This window comes from Epargyreus clarus, unplaced genomic scaffold (assembly GCF_041222505.1).
Source record: "Epargyreus clarus isolate Ecla_fem2 unplaced genomic scaffold, WU_Ecla_fem_2.2 ptg000008l, whole genome shotgun sequence".
In the NCBI taxonomy this organism is placed as follows: domain Eukaryota; kingdom Metazoa; phylum Arthropoda; class Insecta; order Lepidoptera; family Hesperiidae; genus Epargyreus; species Epargyreus clarus.
This window is the reverse complement of record NW_027332216.1, coordinates 7,445,520-7,466,183: the sequence shown is the minus strand read 5'-3', so window position 1 is coordinate 7,466,183 and position 20,664 is coordinate 7,445,520. Positions and strand designations below refer to the sequence as shown.

At 35.3% G+C, this 20,664-nt stretch overlaps 1 protein-coding gene across 5 annotated transcripts; it reads right to left on the bottom strand.

Moving 5' to 3' along the window:
* Positions 1–1,103: 1,103 nt before the first annotated feature.
* On the bottom strand, positions 1,104–20,360 carry LOC140744296 (uncharacterized). 5 transcript variants are annotated; one of them, XM_073075854.1, is made up of 28 exons: positions 20,163–20,360; positions 19,877–20,015; positions 18,202–18,368; positions 17,395–17,567; positions 16,729–16,940; positions 16,161–16,281; positions 15,956–16,043; positions 15,725–15,827; positions 15,276–15,429; positions 14,773–14,839; positions 14,491–14,659; positions 14,053–14,120; positions 13,146–13,352; positions 12,575–12,744; positions 12,013–12,174; positions 11,329–11,508; positions 10,831–11,120; positions 10,333–10,476; positions 9,474–9,701; positions 8,401–8,877; positions 8,233–8,328; positions 6,880–8,158; positions 6,325–6,512; positions 5,704–5,865; positions 4,303–4,369; positions 3,449–3,609; positions 2,812–2,938; positions 1,104–2,037 (listed from the first exon to the last, which is right to left on the bottom strand). In XM_073075854.1, the coding sequence occupies exons 1-28, from the start codon at positions 20,199–20,201 to the stop codon at positions 2,007–2,009; spliced, it is 5,469 nt and encodes a 1,822-aa protein (XP_072931955.1). In that variant the 5' UTR covers positions 20,202–20,360; the 3' UTR covers positions 1,104–2,006. The 5 variants fall into 5 exon arrangements, with proteins under 5 accessions (XP_072931955.1, XP_072931957.1, XP_072931956.1 ...); XM_073075856.1 differs by having other exon boundaries at positions 3,449–3,576; XM_073075855.1 differs by having other exon boundaries at positions 4,312–4,369.
* Between the last annotated feature and the right edge of the window lie 304 nt (positions 20,361–20,664).

Below are 20,664 nucleotides of genomic sequence, written 5' to 3'. Positions count from 1 at the left end.
TTCAGAGTACATTTTGAGACTAATACATACCTAACAGGTACACAGAAATAATAATAATATCTTTGTCAAACTTGATGACGATGATTGAACAAATAGGTATGATCACTGTAATTTTTATACGTTATTAATTAACTACTTCCAGACAATGTATACACAACTGCAGATGTGAAATATTATTTAACCAATTAGTGTTCTTAATATCCTAGAAATCTTCAAGCACAAAAGTAGGTGACATTTCTTCTGAACATGGTAAATTCCTATTAGAATTTGTGAAAATCTTAACTACCTACACGCTACTAACTATTGACACAAATATAATTCCAACTTTTCCCTCATTAGTAAATCGGAGACGTCCAATTCCTACAGTGTACCGAGTTCAGATAAACTTCTGCTGGGTTCATTATAGACTCGAGACTCGCTAACAAAGCGTGGTATTTTTTACAATCCGCGTCCGGCCGGGTGCAACTAACGAATCAACTTTAAACTTGATCGGTGTGAACGTGTCATAATTAAGGAAGTAGGTATTCTCTACTCTTCGAATGTCGTTTTACTAGTTTCGATATTCCATAGTCATTAGAGAATATAGGTGTTATGTAGGCTTAATGTTTCTATTCTATTCTTAGTTATAAGTTATAAGGGGAAGGCTTATTTATAGTAATTTTAGACGCTGAATGTTATTAGATAACTTTTCACTGTAATACGTAATTAGATTTTTGAGATAATGAGTGGATGTTGATAAGTTTTTTAAGTTTACGTTACATTTATCTACTACATATTGCAAATGCAGTGGAAGAGGTGGTGTCTTCGGCTGTTAAGTACTGATTAGTTACGTTTTGAGCTTTATAGCGCTTTATAAATTAAGGTAAATTAACCAATAGATGACGCGATTGGTATTGGTGGTCTATAATAAAAATATACTTATACGTCTACAAAAGGCAATATATTATTATCGTGATATTAATAGTCCCTACCAAAGAGTATAGTAGTCCATGTCCCTACGCAACTTCTGGTTTTTATGCATGTTGAATCAGTGATAGTTTGAGCTTGGGTATTAACGTGACTTCGTGGAAATTAGCCGTGGAAATACGTAAAATAAAAGTACCTTTAAAGTCGATTTCTATATTTTGTCATCAAGAAAAGCAAGTACAATTCATAATTCATTAATCATTATAAATTATTTAAAATCACAATTACATTAATTAGCAGTAGGTACATAATACTATTGCCTACAGCATACAAGCATTTTATAATTCTGTCAATTAAATATAGGGAGTAAACATTGCAGCGTTTATATTTGGAGGCGGTTTTACTGTTAGATAGAGCCGTAAAGTTAAAATAAACTTATTAATGTAAATTTAGTAATAACAAGGAGTATGTTAATCATATTTATACATTTCCGTACCATTTTAATCGTTGTTCAGCTAGAATATAATATTATAAGGACATATTATTATGTGATATTATATCTATGTTATATTATACTCTGCAATAATGTAACAATGCATATTAAGTAGTAAGTTCTTTTATATTTTCTTTCATAATAGAGTATAAGTTAATTATAAGACACAATGTAATATTATAATTACAAAATTCTGCTTTTAAAGTGTCCAGGAGAGGGCAGCATTGTAATTTTGTCACATACTTGCATTTTTTTGTGAATTACTTCAGCTAATAGTTAATAGATTATAAAATTTTACACGAACCTTTCTGAGATAATGATGCATGTTTTGCAGATTTATGCAATAGTTAAAATCCAAGCAAGCCAAACATATAATTATCTTTTAATTTTCATATCGAATTTAAAAACACCTTTTTTATATTACAAATGTATGTTATAACAGTTATAAGTTAGGGCACGATTATAATAACAATAATAATAAGTCAAAGTTATTCATGATTACACTGGTCTTTCCAAATATATGGTAAAATAACACTTGGTTTCAATTACGATTGTCCATTCATTGAGTGTGCTTCTTCATTCTAGCACGCTCTTTGTAATGTAGTCATCAGCCCCGCCATCCAGTGAATGATGGAGACCTGAATGGAAGAGTTGTACAAAATTAACAAATATATTTTTTTTATTTATATCTTGACGAAGTATTTATTCATACGTAAAGTTTGCCTTCAGTAATACTTGGACAAAATGAAAAACGCGTAAAATTGACGTGCAAGCAATTTGCCTGAGAGACTGCAAAAACATACTCGAGTACTGGCAACACATCTATGATTGCAGGGCGGCATTTCTCATTTCATCTACTTTATGGGTATTTCCTACTTTCATATTAAAGCCAAATAAATCTATATTGTAAACATTAGAAATAAAACCATTTGCTAGCAAGCTGCGGCCCACAACATTTTTCTTGCATCCAACGGACCTTCCTAGAACTTAATTTTTCGCTTGCTTTACGTCAAACTGAATAGATAATTTATGCACAACTATTTTTTTGTTGCTGACAAATATCAGAAGAGACTCATTAGAGCATATTTCACGAAATCCTATTTATAGTCAGCAGGAACTGTCAGTAAAATTAACATAGCACTTCTGGCAGTTGGCAAAGACGGTAAAGAATGGCACGGAAGGTATCATGAGTTGAATGAAATATATTTATTTGTTTAAGCCTGCAGAGGAGGCACTTAAAAATTGTCAGTCACAATATTTTTTCTTATAATACTACCAGATCGGAACGCAACCTTAACTTAGACGAACTGGTAAGAAACTCATAAGTGTGTCTATTTTTTCGGTTATCATTATTGTTATTTTTAATGCATTTCACTAAGATCTTGTAAATAATCAAAAATCACTAGACTCACGCGTTGAAGCTGGGTGGAGCCGCCGCCTGTGGCTGGCCGGACTGCTGCGCCAGGTTGCCGAACGTGAGCGTGTTCTGAGTCGCTAGGCTCTCGAACGTGGCGTTCGACTGAGTTGGAGCTGCGAATGCTGTTAACATTGTAACATTCGATATAGATTAGTTCCATAAATTTATTGATATATTAGTACATTTTGGCGTTTTTCCTTGTAGTAGTAGTTTTAGGAGCGAGTGTATCGAGATGGAAGTATGGCTCTTATGAAAATGAATTAGTAAACAAACACAGATGTAGCTATCTTCGAGACATAAGTTGGAGTGCCTTGTTTGAGTCTGCCTTACCACACTCTTCAAACTAGATACACTATGACAGTGTTAAGACTGTTTTGGGACAGTGTTAAGAATGACTAAGCGATTGAAGTAGTAAATAACAATCGTCACTGAAAAGGCTAAAAGTCTAACACGCAAAGAGACTATATAATCATATACAATAAATTAATATAATATACTACAATGCCACTTAGCAATGCTGTTGTAATAAGTCAGAAATGTGAAACTGTTTTAGGTGATTACTAGAAGAAATTACCCATGCCTATATAGTTGTGTAACAACGGTTTGTCAATGAGAGATGATTAGTAACTTACTTGGTGAAGAACCTCCACCAAACATTTTCCCTGGCGATGTGCTGCCGAAGGCGGTACCGCCGAAGGTAGCGCCACTCCCGAAGGTCGCGGAACTGCCGAAACCACTGCCCGGACTCTTGTTGAAACCGCTGAAACCAGTACCCGGTTTTGGTGTGTTGAATCTGTGATCACAGAAATCACGGGGTACCTTGATTTACCCAGATTATCTTTAAGAGTGATAACTAAATGCCATAACATTACGATAACGCCATTTACATGTATTTATGTATATACTTTCTTTATGTATGTGTACACCCTAACTTTTCACGAGCTCATATATCTCTAACTCCATCCCAAAGGTTGTCTGGAAGAAATCGCTTCTAAGCGATAAGACCGCCTATTTGTATACTGTCTCATGTATTGTTTTATATGTTGCTTATATTTGTTGTACAAATAAAGAATATGTTGTTGTTGTTGTTGTTGTTGTAAATGTTTTACTAAAGTGGGCCATGGAGGCATAGAATAGTAAGATTACTCACTCCTAACAAGAAAATGGAACCAGTTTTGACAATTGAAATTGTCACTGTCATCAATGTTAGTGTTTGAAAAATATTTAAAAAATGTAGTTTTTAGATCATTTATGAATGAAACGATATTTCTCGGCACTTTTCTTCGATTTCATTTTTTCATGCGCATGCGCACTTAACTGCGCATGTCGTCATTGTTGCGCGTAAATTACACCATGACAGGCATTAAATGGTTGACAGAATTGTCAGCCGTTTAAGCCATTTAATGGCTTGCTTCAATTACAAGGCGGTGAGATATCTTTACTTATCTATGCATAAAGGTAATATAATAAAAATGTATTGCAATACCCGTTCCACCTTTCACCGAATACTGATCCACCAAACGCCATTCCACCAGATGCACCGAAGCCAGGAGCTGCAATAAATGTAAATTGTACAATAAAACTTCAAGGAATTAATTCAGGATTTTCGACCCTGAATGACCAGAATACTCCTGTATTACACTTACATTATAACACAAAAAAGTTTGGAAAATCCAAAAGTGCACGACTCATAATGCTCATTTAATTATGAAATATATAAAAAAAAAAAAACTTAAGTCGTTCAAAATTAATTGCCGAAAAAACAGCTGTAGTAGGAAGAAGGTACTGCACAAGCGCCCCTGGTGGAATAAATGTACATAATATCCATAGATATACAGTCTTGTAGTTTTCGTTTTTTATTAATTGCAATTAAACGACACTGAATTAATTAATCATTCGCATTCAGTGACCTACAATCGTCGATTAGAATTTTTTAAATTTTTTTTTAACTCAAATGATGGATTTTTTTCACAAGTTACAGTGTTTTCAGGTTTCACACATGACGGACAGGAAAATTTTTTGACCTATTTTGGTATTTTTTTCCAATTCTATTGCAGTAAATCAATTTTTAAAAAGTATGGAATTAATCTCCATTAAATTATCTCGACAATAGTATGCAAAATATCTTCATTCCGTGAACTATCAAGGCTATAATAATAAAAATAGTCGCCAAAATGAAGCGAAAAAAATTTTTCGATCGTAAAGCACTCTCTGATGCTTCGCATCATGAGTCGTGCAATAAGTGATGCTTTCAGAGTCGAAACGCAAATGATTGTATGACTTCAAGATTCTACATCGTAATGAGTGTTTCTACATTTTCATAACATTCGCACTTTACAAAATTAATAAATTACATATTCAGCGGGGAAGGAAACATGGTAAGGAAATCCTCATGACTTTGAATTCTCTATAACACCGTCACAATTTACTAATGTACTAGTCAGCTCGATGATGTCATGTAAATATCTCATTCTTATAATATGAAACTCGAGTTTAGCAGTGGATGAATAAAAGTTTGTTGCTGTTGGAGATAAAAAGCAGTAACAGGCCAGTGGTTAAGAAACTCGGCCTCTCGATCGAGGGGTCCGAGGTTCAAATCCCAAGCATGCAGTTCTAATTTTCCAACGTTATGGGGGTATTTCAAATTAAGTATCACATGCTAAACGGTGAAGGAAAACATCGTAAGGAAACCTGCATACCTGCGAGATTTATAAAAAAAAACTTAAAGGTACGTGAAGTCTACCAATACGCACTTGGCCAGCGCGGTGGACTATGGCCTAATCCTTCTCATTATGAAAGGAAACTCGTGCCCAGCAGTGGGACAGTAATGGGTTGCTGATGCTGATGATGATGATGAAGTATATCACAATATTAGGCTAGTACTCACAAGCGCCTTGTTGTGGAGATCCAAATACAGAGGGTTTAGCTTCTCCGCTGCCGAACGTGGCTTGTTGAGGGCTGCCGAAGGGTTGGCCGGTGGACGGCGCACTGAAACTACCGCCTGTAGTACCACCGAAAATCGACGAGGCTTGCGTTGTAGCTGTTTGACCTGGCAAGAAAAAATCAATAAAATTAGTTATATCCTATATGTTAAGATTATGTCATCTCTAAAACTAAATTAGTATAAATTAAACCGACTTTGAAATTTATAAGGTAGTTTCTAAACGAAAATTGTTATTTCTTTTCATAGACTTTCAGTCACACAAGAAGATCCACATCTGAGACCCACATCTGAGAGAGACCCACATCTGGGGGCACATATGGATGTTTCTGTGAAGATTACTGTTTGTTAAAATTCAGTGGTTTCAACTTGATAATTCTTGGACATTCGTGGATATATTGATAGGGATTTTTCAATATTAATTCCCCAACTAGCACATTTAATTTAAAGATTACCGCGTAATGATCGTCCAAATTGAACCCAATATATTTACATGACTTATATGGAGTGTACTGTAATATAAGTGAAGTATTATTATAAAAGTACAAATATAAAAAATATCCATACCAAATCCAGTAGAACCGAAGCCTGTGTTAGCAGTATTACCGGCGCCACTCCAGAAGTCGGTGGCCGGTTTCTGGCCGAAGGTGGTCCCGCCACCGAAAATGCTGGCTGCGGTGGGGTTCGACTGACCGAATGTGGTCTTCCCACCGAATACGTTTGTTGTACTACTGCCGAAGACAGAGCCGGGAGAACTGTGAATATTTTTGTTATTTTTATAAAGTTTATTGACATCGATGTCCGAGTTCATGTTCAAACATGTCTTTTCGTACGATCTCCTGATAATCTCATTATCATTGGGAGGTTTCTCCTTGACAACTGCCCAGACGAAGAGCGAACCTCTTTGAAACCTTCCCATAAAACTCTTCCTAACCTTCGCAATCGAAGCCCGAGAATAAGAAGTCCCTACAGTCTTTCACGATCTCGTAAACTTGTTGCCTAAAGAAAATAGTTTTCTAATAAATCCTTAACTTATATTACGCCATAATATCATAAGTTTGGAAGAATGACTATACCAATAATGTTCACTTTTGCGGATTTTAGGTTTGAATAATAACTCACCTGCCACCAAATATACTGCCTCCACCCCCTTGATTCGATGCAGTGGTAGTAGAGATACTGGCAGCCGCGAACAAATTTGTTTCCGCTCCACCAAACGGCGATGCACTTTGTGCTGTCGTCGTAGGAGTTCCAAATACAGACGCTTGAGTTGTTTGTGGCGGTGTTCCGAATACTGATGCCTGAGTTGTTTGTGGCGGTGTTCCGAATACCGACGCTTGGGTTGTTTGTGTCGGTGTCCCGAATACTGACGCTTGAGTTGAAGGTGTCGGTGTTCCGAAGACAGACGCCTGAGTGCTAGGAGTCGGTGTACCGAATATAGAAGCTTGAGTCGTCGTTGTTGTAGTTCCGAAAACTGACGCTTGTGTAGACGCAGCACCGAATATAGATGTTTGTGTTGTAGGCGTCGTTGTCCCGAATATGGACGCTTGAGTCGACGTTGTGGTGCCGAATACAGACGCTTGAGTTGTCGCTGTGCCGAATACTGAACTAGGCGATTGTGTAGTCGCAGCTCCGAATACAGAGGCTTGTGTTGACGGCGTTGTTGATGTACCGAATACTGACGCTTGTGTTGCCGTTGCACCGAAAACAGATTTCTGATTGGTTGCCGCATTTGCACCGAATACTGACGGTTGGGTTGTTGTGGCAGTGGCTGTCCCGAATATACTTTGAGTAGTTGTTGTCGGCCCGAATGAAGCTTTAGACATGGCAGCGCTAAATACACTTTGCGCTGAAGATGTACTTCCAAACACAGATGCCGTGGTTGTACTAGTTCCAAATACGCTTTGAGTTGTTGTAGCAGCGGTTGAAGTGGCAAAAAGTGACGGTGTAGTACTCTCAGTTTTAAACGCCGATGCATTCGCTGCAGCGAACACTGAAGACGGGGTACTAGTGGTTGCGAATGCTGACGGTGATTTTTCTGTAGGCGTTGTCGGTACTTCAGTTTCTGATGAAGTTGTTGGCGTGGCAAACACGGTTGGTTTCACAGTGGCTGAAGCAAACACTGATTCTGTAGGTTTACTAAACAATGAGCTTTGCGTTGTCGTTGTCGCGAATACTGATCCCTGGCTCGATGCACTGAATACGCTCGCAGTGGTTACAGCTGTAGTGAAGAATGACCCAGTTGCCGTCTTTATTTCAGTTGCCGGTTCCTCAGATTGAGTCGTTCCTCCGAATATAGAAGAGGGTGTCGATACAGGCGTAATAATTGTTGACTTAGAAATATTAGCAGCAGATCCAAATAATATTGAAGATTGAGTTGCAGCCGCTTGAGGTTTTGAGGCTAAAAAAAATAAGAAACAAATTAAATTGTGAGTTTTAAGGCATATTTATTAAGTAGCAAAGAGTTTAAGTTACCAATTGATGTCGGCGAAGAGGCATTTCCACTGCTAAAAATAGATATAGGCGACGTTTCTCCTGATTTAGTTTTGTCTGCAGATTTTTGAAAATCGACTGCAAAAAAAAATTAACTTTACCTTGGATTCCACTATATCAATATTAAACGTATTGCAAAATTTATAATACCTATGATAACAGGTGAACCAATCGGCGAACCTGTCGGTGCTTTGTTAGAAAATTGGAACGAAAACGGCTTAGCGTTATTCTCTTTCTTATCACTCGCAAACGTCTGGATTTCACTAGACTTTTCTGGTACATTTTCTTTAGGCGTATCACCTTCACTTATAATCGGTGTAATAGTTATCTTAGATGGATCTAATTTACTGAAGTTGAACGCTTTCGTGTTACTTTTCAACACATCGGGTACATTTGTTGTGGATGGTTTGAGTCCAAACAGATTTGTCATTGGTTTCTCTTCTTTAGGTTTTTCAGAAGCAGTTTCTGGTTCTCCTGTTTCACTGGAGTTAGGTCTTTGTGGTTGAGGTTGTGGTTTGGGTTCCAGTTTAACATTGGGTTGTTGAAATTTGCTAAATATGCTCACATTTGGAGCAGGATTGGACGCAAATATTGCCGATGGCGTAGCTGCCGTGGGTGGTTTTGAAACTGAAAGAGTTAAAATTGTATAGCACATACTATAATTACATAAATAGTAAAAATGGTTTAGTTTGATAATAATAAGAAAATTCGGAAAAAAAATCTCATGATTATAACATTATATCGACTACAGGGCAATCTACTAGCAAGCGAAAGCGTAAGAGAAAGCGCATGTAAGACAAAGACAAAAGGCTAGTAACTTTTTCTATTTTCTTTTATTTGGTAGCAATTGAGAAACTTAACCTATAGTGTTAAAAAAACCCTTTTTTAGGAGAAGCAGACGAGCATGCAGTCCACCTGATGGTAAGTGGTTACTACCGCCATGGACATATGTAATGAACCCCAGGTAGGATTAGATATTCCTACCTGAGGTTGACCACAGATGCGCCGCTACCTTTAAGGACTAAGTTGGAACACTTCGGAAAAGTATGTCTCCCTTACCACACCCTTCAAATCAGAGCACAGCAGTGTTTAACACTGCAGTTAAAATAGTAGAAATAGGAAAAAATAGGTATGGCGGTGGTGCCGCCGGAGTCGAATCACAACGGGTTCTATTACCTTTCTACAAAGATTATGCTTAATTAACATTTAAAGTTTATACTTACAACTAAATGCAGTAGGTGAACATACATTCTGCCCCATGAAGGTATTTGCATCTGATTTAGGTTCAACATTGGCATTGGCCTGTGATTTGTTTTGCAATAGATCCTTTAAGAGACTCTTTGTGGTTGGTGCAATGGTTTTTGGTGCGGGAACGCTCTGTTGCTCGGGTTTTACAAAGTGCATTTGTGGCGGTGATTGTATTGTCGAAAGCTCTGGTTCTACTTTAGGTTCTATAAAAAATATAATTTAAAAGTAAACATCAATAAAATGACTCCCGTGCCATATCTTATATATAAAATTCTCATGTCACAATGTTAGTTACCGTACTCCTCCGAAATGGCTTTACCAATTTTCACCAAATTTTATATGCAGATTCAGTAGGTCTGAGAAACGGCTACTATCTATTTTTGATAACCCTAAGTGATAAGGGTTGTTCACCCTTAACATTTTTTTATTTATATGGCAAAACAACGTTTGCTGGGTCGGCTAGTATTGCATTATTATGCTTTTAAATAAGATTTATTTAACTGATATGAGTCTACGAATAAAAAGGAGGCAGAACCTTTGTGGTTCGAGAGAGGCACCAGTGCCACATCTAATTCTGCCATCTAATAGCAGTGTTATGTACTTGTGATTTCTGGTTTGAAGGGCGTGGTATGGAAGTCATACTTACCTGAAGTGTTCCTCCTAAGTCTTCGAGGGTAGCAACACATCTGTGGGTAATCTCAGCTAATACTGACCATATCTGGGGTTGATTAAAGATGTCAATGGGGGACAGTGGCCATTTATCAGGTGGACTGCTTGTTTCCTACATTTATATTGTGAGAAAAAATTAGCTTATCCTTCATAATATATACTTACCATCAGTAAATAAGGTCCTAGCAACGCTATTCAATCCCGACTTCATAGGCGTCGCCATAGGTTTCAAATCAGGGATTGGTGGGTACACGGGTTTTGGTGACTCTTTCACAATATCAGGTTTTGGCTCCATTTTTATCACTGGTGCTGAGAACAAAATATATTGAAGTTTTGCTTATGTAGATGTAAATTATTTCGTACGCGTTATTTACAATTTATTCCAGTATTTCAGATGAAAAAGATAAATTGAAAACATTTTGTGCAGTTTAAAAACATTATACTTGACGATTTACTAATTCACACTTGACCAGCTTGGTGGACTACGGCCTAATCCTTCTCATTTTGCGAGAATACCAATGCCTGGCAGTCAACAGGATGGGTTGAAAATGAAGATAATCAGGTTGACTATAATACACTCCACCAATTATATTGAAAATGACTAGTTTCTCATAAATAAAGAGTCCGAAATAAAAGTTGAAGTCAAGTAGTTAGTTAACTTACTTGGTGGGGCCATCTCCTGTTTTGGTATCTGAATAGGTTCACTTTTCACTGACATTTCAGTCTTGACAGGTTCTACTTTCTCTGCCAAACTCTTCTTGTAATTCTTGTGCATTGCTGCCAATTGTTGTCTAAGCTCCACATTAATGGGTTTAACTTTGATTGGTTTATGATTTGATAATATGTCTCTAAGGGCATCTAGTTTTTGAGATGAGAGAACTTGAGTTTCTTTAGTCTTATCATTAGCTTCTATCTTCATGTTGATAATGTTTTTGGTAAGTTTGGATAAGTCCCTGTAAAAAAAATTGTATATATGAGGTATGTATTTGTCATTATCAACAGTCAGTTGAAGACTCCCTGTAAAAGAAGTGGTACACAACACAGGACAAATCTCAGTGTAGGTTATGAGCCTAGGAAGCATGATTTATTCATTTAGAATTATTTAAATATAATATTATATAGTTGTATGGGATACATCAATTAAAAAATATATCTACATACTTTTTAAAAGGCGTGCTTCTCAGTATAGACGTAGATTTGAAAACAGGTCCCATATCGCAGTCCTTTAGGGTGTTCTTCAGGGTTTTAAGGACCGCTTGCTGTCTCAGCAGTATCTCCTGTTGCTTCACGAGGGGTTGGTACACGTCGTCTAGGACTGGACGTATCATGCGTTTGCCTTGTCTAAAACATAATATGTGGATATAATAATCTACACCTGAACACTAATAATATATGGAGGAATCAGTAAATCCAACTATCCAACCAAATATACATTGTAAATGTCGTCAAATGGATTAATCAAAAAAAGTAAAATAGATTTTATTACAACTTTGCTTTAAGAATGTTGTATTTAACTGCAAAATTACTTAAAGAATGTTTTTAAATACAACAAGTTTGTTAAATACAACATTCTTTAAGCAATTTCGCCGAGGACTTCGAATAAGCCGCCTAACAGAAAGAATGCAACCTTATTACTCAATGAATAGCCTAATTATTAGCCAATAATTTTCAAAAACTTCAATTGTATTGGTCTTTTTATATATTTGTTTTTATTTTTTAATTTATCGGAACGTATCCCCTATAATTCCATATAAATTACCATTCCGTATTCACGGTTTCTGTATTCGCAGCATATTTATGGGACCTATACTCCGCGAATATAGTAGCTTTTACTGTAATACTAACTTGTTATCCATATCGTTGGACTTCATCTCGTTCCACTTGATGTCGAGCGCCTTCCTCGCCTGATCGAGTTGGTTCTGAACGTAGTACGCCAGTTTCCGAACACAGTCCACACGCTTCGCTGTTAACGGGTCCGCTTGGGCCCACTGCGGTAGGTCCTTCGTTCTGTTAGCAAATGATTTGTAATTGACAGGGATATGAAATTAATGACAAAATTTCCTCTATTAAGAGCAATTAAGAAGACAGTCAAATTCATCAATATACAAGTACCAAGGACCTGGCAGTTATCCTGACTATTAAACACTATAATAACTATTTCTTTTTTCTCAAGATAAGTATTTATATGTTCTTACAAATTTCTTGGGGATAGAGCACTGAATGATGAATCCTTCGTGCATACAAATAAATATTTTAAAATGCGTAAATACAAATGCAGCTTTCATTTAAAGTACGTAAAAATAATAAGAAAGAATAGCCCAAAAGTTATCGTCAAAAATTCATCCATTTCAATGCGACTGGTGGATTTATGTTGAGGATTAACCGTTCATATATCAACAATACTTACTCGGAATGCGATCTTGCCTCAGCGACAACAGCGCACGCGCGAACGAGCTCCAACTTCAGATGATTAATGGACGTCCGCAGTTCGTCAATCATGCAGTCTTTGATCAGCTTTTCAGTGTCCACAGATGTTACGTGGTTGTTCGTGTTTATGTTCTGAATATCCCTTTGCAACTGTTAAAATTAATCTTTTAATTTAATATTACTTATTATATAAATTTCTTGTCTATTTGCTATTTTAGTTACATTTTATTTTATAATTCAAGTGACTAACAAAGAGCAAACAATTACATTATTATTATTATTATTTATAGCAAACGATTATACAACCTGCCTGATGTTAATACGGTAAATCCACTCATAATCAAAATCAAATATTCTAATAGGAGTACAACTACAAATGTCTAATTTTTTATATTACTGACTGAGTAATTTTATTCAGTTTTACCCTTCTTACATGTATTGGATGTGGTGATAGAATAGTATTATAATACTATTAGAAAATAAGAGAAGCGGCGATTTTAGTCGCTGGATTAAAACTAAAATGAAATGCACTAGTATATTAATATAATTACCCGAGTCTCAGTTTCTCTAGTCTTCAACATAAACTTGTACAACTCCATCTGAAACTCGTTAACTTCTTTCACAAGCATGTCAGTTAGTTCCTTGTGTATCTTCGCTTTATTAGCCTTCTCTTGTTCTGCTTTCAACGCAGCGGTCACTTCATCGTTTTCAGGCGGCGACTGGGGCTGTGGTGGCGCTCTGGTGACTGATTCTTGTGGCTGTGTGAAAATTGGAGTACATATAATGTATAGACCATTTATTAACTTTAAACCACTATATTATTATAAACATTTTTCCTTCTTTTTCATTTTTCCTTCTTCTTCTTTACTTTAATAGCCATTGACGCGCTTTAATGTTAGAAATAAGAGCTTAATGGTACTGTTAAACATGAATGTTAAAAATGTTGTTGATGACGATGTTAAAAATGAATGTTAAAAATAAGAGATATTGAAATTTTATGTATAGTTGAATTTCGACCACCAGGCGAAACTGTAAATATCCGATTAATATAATTTCATACATTTTAATGTCATGTCGCTTAGCAACGGAATAAACACGTGGCAACACTATAATATTAGCCATGACATATGTGTAAGGTTTTTTTTTTATAATATAGGAGTAGCAGACGAGCATGCAGTCCACCTGATGGTAAATGGCTGCTGCCGCCCATGGACATTTGTAATCAACCCCAGATAGGGGTTATTCCTACCTGAGGTCGTCCACAGATGCGCCGCTACCCCTGGGGACTAAGCTGGAACGCCTCGGAAAAGTCTGTCTCCCTTACCACACCCTTCAAACCGGAACACAGCAGCGCCTAACACTGCTGTTATTAGGTAGAATAAGTGTAGCTGTGGTGCCGCCGAAGTCGAACCGCAAAGGGTTCTACCACTTTTAAAGGTATATCAAATTTAAACATACTTGCTGTTGTAATGTTGCAGCTGGTTTGATGTCCGGTTGTTTCTGTTCAAATGCTGGTTGTGGTTGACCTGAAAAGATATTGATATATGAATTGCTCATTTTCATAATATTTTGATACATAATAATTGGTAACATTCTCTGTATTGTGGGTGTCAGGCAACACCCAAAAATGCACCATTTTATAAAGTATTCACTTTGGGATAAATTTAAAATTTGTTTATTTGTAATTTTCTATATAATGTAAAAGACTCGAAAGTAACTGATCTAAAACGCAAAAGAATATTTTAATTATAAAACAAACCATCTTCCACGTCAGGCCAGTATAATGGTCGAGCATCATGTGTGTCACCGCTCATTGATTCTAGATTATGTATGCATTTCACTATGGCATTTACTTTTCAAATTTATTTATTTCGTAAAAAAATACTTTATACATACTGGCAGCAAATCCAAAGCTACTCTGTTGTTGTGTTCCTTCAAAGGCCTTGGCTTGCATCGTCGGTTGTGCGAAGAAAGACGGTGGATTAACTTGTGGTGTTTGGAGTTGAGGTGTATGGGCGAGCGGAGACACCGTTAGTTGTGGTTGAATAACTGATTGTGGTTGAGGCTGAAAGAAAAAAATTACGATAATTTTGCGTCATCACCAACTGAACTCTTTCTTACTGCTGAGCTTATTTCATATCTGCAGAATAGAAAATGTTTAATTTTTAGCAAAATTACCTTTGGTACAACTAAAACCGTCGGAGGAGGCGCCGCAGCCTGCGCCGGTGCATCGCCAGGAATATCACTGAAAGAAAATAGGTTTTCATATCATTGAAGAATTCTACAAATAAAAAATGACACAATGTTAATGACCCTACCCTCAATGATAAAGAAAAAAATATTTGCAATATCTGGTCATATCTGTCTGTGATCTAATTTCGAAAATGGTGAATAGAATTCGATGAGTATCGCGCAAAAAAGTGAGTATTCCATACACTGAAAAATTAAAGCATTGGCCATGTTTCATATAACCCTAAAAACGAACACATAGCCATTTAGATGCCATTGTGCAGATATTAAACAGACATCTACACATAATATAGACTACAGTAATGCTTAAAGCAAACCGCATTCAAGCAGTTTCTCATTTCAAGTAGCTTTTTAACTTTTACTTTTTTTTAATTTTTTTTTTGACTTTAAGACTACCTCACATTCAGTTAAAAGTTAAATGTTATTCTAACCTGGTCATAACATTTGCAGGTAGTAACAGAGGCTGTGGAGGCGTACATATCTGTGGAGCCGCTTTATTCAAGTTGATAACATTGAAAATTGACAGCAAACCAGTCTGAGATACGACATGGAGTAAAGGCATTGGAGGAAGCACTTCATTTTCACCTGTAAATAAAAATAAATAATATATATGAAACAAAAGTAGGTATCATAAGTTCAAATAATGTGTAAACTATAGTCTTCAGTAATTTTCGAAGTATATTTTCACTAAATAAGATTATTATAGTACTTAGATAGTAATAAATACAAATGATCCTTAAATTAAGTAACCAATCAAGTACAAGTGTATATTATGAACAAAAATTTCAAGGTTTGAAAACCTTAGCTTAGCCTAGTAATGGGTTAAGTTAGAGCCATTAATATACAAAATACTAGAGAAATTTGAATGGATAATACTTACCCCAAGGTAATTGATGTATGGCACATGTGTCAATAGACATCCCAACTGGATAGTTTTCTTGTTTTTTATCCGTCAAGGGCAACTCAGGTCTTGCTTCATCAGCCTGAAAAGTAAGCCAGCATCAATTAGCGTATTACGGATAGGAACGCATTTTTTATTAAAACTTGCAAAAAAATATGTCACCTAAAATTGTTCAATTACATAGAAAGAAAACTACAAAAACATTATTACCTGACACCATTGGAACCAACCAGCACCATCTGTTGAACCAAGAGTGGCTATTTCCATGCTGTTTGATGATGAAGAAAGTATCATGTTCCTAGAAAACAAAATTTAATTTTCTTTTAAACTGTAAACTACTGCATAATGTAAATATGTATATATGTAGTTATACATTTATGTTAATAAAGGAGTCTATATAATAGAATGTACAAACCATTGAGCAATTCCTTGTAGAAAATAATACCAAGGGCGGCTAGAACCCAAGCTATAGCAAATATCTTCATAGTTATAACATGTAGGTTGACCTCCCTTAGGCGTATTTACAATGCCGACAGCTGAAATATATAGTGATAAAACCATTAGTAGATGAAGTGATTATAGCTCTAATGTGAAAAAAATATCAGATATGATTTCAATCCTGGCTTACTGCAAGGATTGAAATCATATCAATACTGTGCAATGTGCACATTATCATAAGTATCATTCAATTTTCCAAAAAAGAATTTTGTACCTATAACTTCAATGTTCAAACTTCAAATTTCCTAATGACAATAATTGAGACTGACAGCTTGTTTGTCTTTTATAGGTACTACAAATGAGGTAACAAAATGTACCCGGTAAGGGTCACCTACTCAACTGCTCAAAGAGCTCCAATTTTCTTGGTACCGTATTCTATACATTGGATAATTATAATCTATGCAAAGCTAGGGCTTTTGCATACACCTCTCAAGTCAGGGTGGTAAAGAAATACAAATATATTAAAAATCTGTAGGCATAAGTACCTGGACGACTATCATCAGTAGCATTCTTGAAAACAACAGCAAACTGATAGGTAGATATCCAGTATATGGCTAAGGCTTCCACGGGGGATCCTTCAAACAAGTTGGGAGCGGGAACCGTTTTCATTGGCACCAAGTCTGGTTTGAACTGACAGAGAGTACCATCACTATTACCCGTCACTAGCTGCTTGCCTTTAGGACTCCAGCATAAACATCTGTAAATTGTATGTAGTTATCAAAATAAAATAACATACGAAATAAACATAAATTGTACATTTTTTTGCTTCATAACTTAGTGATATTAATCATTCAAAGTATTTCATTTTATTATTAGTGTACACAATTTACACCTGTATTGTCATTGCATGATATATAATCTTTCTTCAAGTGTATATAAAACAAAATTGCAGTTTTTATATCAAGTGCTTTTTTAAGGGAACTGGCTACTAATACTGGCTTTTTGCATATTTACTGCTGGAAACGAGTGTCCTAACAGTGTGAACGAAGTTTAGGCCATAGTCTAATACACTGTGCAAAGTGTGAATTGGCAGAACCCATATCTTTGGGATTTTTTTATGAACTCTTAGGTCTATAAGACCCTCAAACTCTCCAATTGAGAGGTATCTCAAGTTAACAGATTATTAGTATTTCTACATATTATTACAATACCTTGCTGAAGTTTGCAACTTATTCATTTGCATAGTGTTAACATGGCATACAATGAGAGTGCCATCAAAGAACACAATGCCAATAGCCTCAGGTATGCATGGGTTCCATTGCAGCGATGATACATAGGTGCCTGGATTCACTTCACACTTGAGAGTTCCTGCTGGTAGCACATTCTGAAATAAACAAATATGTGCTAAAATTTTATACTTTTACCATGTTTTGAAACCATGTATGTCAATGTTCAAAGTGGTATATATAAACAAACAGGTTCAAATAAGACCTGCAAGCGATCTTGTGAGCATGAACGAGAAAAGGGGGTTGGTGAGACAGGAATAATAAGAGTCTACTATAATGGATCTTTCTTAGCAGGTTGTGACTTTGACATTAAGAAAGGCAACCAACCTTTTTAAGTCGTCCCCCCATACCTCATGTACCTCTCCCAAATCAAAAAAGTAGGTGCCATAACAAAAAAATATATCTATCTAATAAACTACACACACTGCACACTAAATATAAAACAACATAATTTATCATTTGGATTTTTTTCAATAGTTCTAGTTTCAGTAATATCTTATAATAGCTAAGTGGCTACCTTTGTAACACCTCAAAATCTATTTATCAAATATATTTCATATAAAATATAGTTTATGTTACTCGTAGATAATGTAGCTTTCGAATGGTGAAAGAATTTTTAAAATCGGTGTAGTAGTTTTTGAGCCTATTAATTACAACCAAACAAACAAACAAACAAACAAAGATTTCCTCTTTATAATATTAGTGTAGAAAATAATAGGTATTTTAACATACCTGATTTTGAAAGTCTGACACTTTGTAAATGAATAGTGTCTGTCCACCGATAACCGCCAGCCATTCTTGGTCACAGTTCACGGAGATGTGTGTTGGTTCCACCTGAAGCTTAACAGAGTGATGTTTTGGTTCACACTCCTTGTCAACCAGTTCTTTCAGGTTATACGCTGCAAAGTACACATGTTTATGAATAGTTTATTACGAATTTTTTTTTTCAAATTTCACTGCACAACAAACAAATTTAGACCGCAATAATGTACAGAAGAGTAATAATAATATATAGAATTATTATAATAACATTTTCTTAGTAATAAATTCTGGGTCATATAATATGAATATAAGCTCTCCAACCCAACAACTACATCGTAATCATCTCATTTTGGAAAACAATTTCAATAGTTCGACAGAGATCTATTATGATCACTGTAGTAAAGCAAAAGTTTAATGGTTTTCTGTACAGCCGTAACAAGACGTATCAATTTAAGCATATACAGGGTGAATTTTTAAAACGGGCCTTCAGGGCCAAATCCGAAACTATAAGGATTAGCGAAAAATGCTGAAAGGAGTTACGAGGCCGATTTTGATAAAAACTAAAACTGCATCATTACTTTTTTAAAATAACTTTTTCCCTAGCCGGGAATCGAACGAGTTCATTTTGAAAAAAAATGCACCCTCTATATTATTCCACTATCTGATAGTGTTGCTTATAAGGATCAAAATCTGGAAAGTAATGATAAATGACAAACTAAAGGAAAAGCCTCAATTTTAAGAAAATACATATTTTTTCATATTAATTTGGCAGTTAAGTTCCCGCCATTCATTAATTTAAACATTTCGTGTATTAACATTTTTTTGGCTCAATGTTTCTAATCATTCGAAATGGACGTTTTGTTTCCCAATAATTTATATTTTTATGTCCGACTTAGCTAAGGTTATTTTTAGGACCATTAAAATAGATTTACTTGCTATGGGCGGAGTTTCGTTTAATACAGATGTAAAGTTGACAATTTGCGAGAATTACTTTTTAGAGTCAAATCCGAGTGCTTACTAAAAAATAGATATAGAAAATCATATTTAACGTTGAAACGAAGTTGTAAACAACAAACAATAAGAATTTACTATTTAATCAGTTATCTATTTTCATTAGAAAATAAATCCTAAAAACGGCGGTAACTTATTTGCCAAACTATTTCTTTCTCATACTAAGCCGTATGTCATAGTCACAACATCGAATAATTAGTTGATTAACCAATAAATTCTTCAATGGTATGACTTATGTCTGTTTCTAAAGAATTATACATAAATCATTTGTTATGTATAATCCTTAAGGATTAGTATGCCAATGTATGGAAAAATACGTATTTTCTTCAAAATTTTCCTTTTCCTTTAATTTGTCACATAACATTACTTCCCAGAATTTGATCCTTATAAGCGACACTATCAGATAGTGGAATAATATAGAGGTGTCATTTTTTTCAAAATGAACTCGTTCGATTCCCGGCTAAGGAAAAAAAAAATTAAAAAAAAAACTAATGACGCAGTTTTAGTTTTTATCAAAATCGGCCTCGTAACTCCTTTCAGCATTTTTCGCTATTCCTTATAGTTTCGGATTTGGCCCTGAAGGCCCGTTTTAAAAATTCACCCTGTATACCTAAATAAGTCTTAAGAATGTTACCTGATAATATGCCGTTTGGTGATGCAACAAATACAACTCCATATTTACTCGAGCAGGTCACAAGGTTGTATCCACGATTCGTCAAGTTGTTATTTGTATTGAACACCTTGATTTTTCGTTGTAATTTATAAAGTAGATTCTGAAATTACGTTGCAAAAAATAGAATTTATCAGTAGTCATACAATATTCATGTGTACTACAAATTATGTGCTTATGTGTATGCTTTGAGATAATTATGTATAATAAATATAAATTTATTAAGACGCTAATATTTTTGTAACCTTACCGGCTCGTCGACCGAGTTGGGGCCGAAATGGACCTCCATGGTATCCTGGAAAACCTGTGGCACTTACACAATTTTATAGTGTGCGTTATATGTTTATTCCGGTTTTAATTTCTATTTATTCTCCACTGAACTGAAAATTATCGATTATCAATAAATACGAATTCCGATGAAAGACAATTCTGAAATTCTTTGACAATTCACTCACGTCTCACTCACTCAACCATCAGACGTTTGATTTGACCTGCTGTATGTTGCCAGCACTGATAATATTATTCAAAATCTACCAAGGAGTTAATATTGTCGGCACATTACAGCTATAGTTATTATTTATTATATAAATTGACGTGTTATAATAAACGTATCCTTATAATTAATACCGAGCTTTTAATCTTGCCTTTTGATAATATAATAATAATAATTTCCGAAGACGTCACATTTAAAAATAAACTTAGTGTTTTATTTAGTAAAATTGAAATCTATCTAAAAAGACTCTAATTTAAAA

Bases quoted from the DNA above. Each gene is read 5' to 3' on its own strand.
- LOC140744296 (XM_073075854.1), bottom strand. From the start codon at position 20,201: ATGGAGGTCCATTTCGGCCCCAACTCGGTCGACGAGCCG. The intron at 11,509-12,012 runs GTTAGTATTACA...ATTATGTTTTAG, and splicing joins TCCAACGATATGGATAACAA to ACAAGGCAAACGCATGATAC. The intron at 8,329-8,400 runs GTATTATAAATT...TTTTTTTTGCAG, and splicing joins TGGTTCACCTGTTATCATAG to TCGATTTTCAAAAATCTGCA.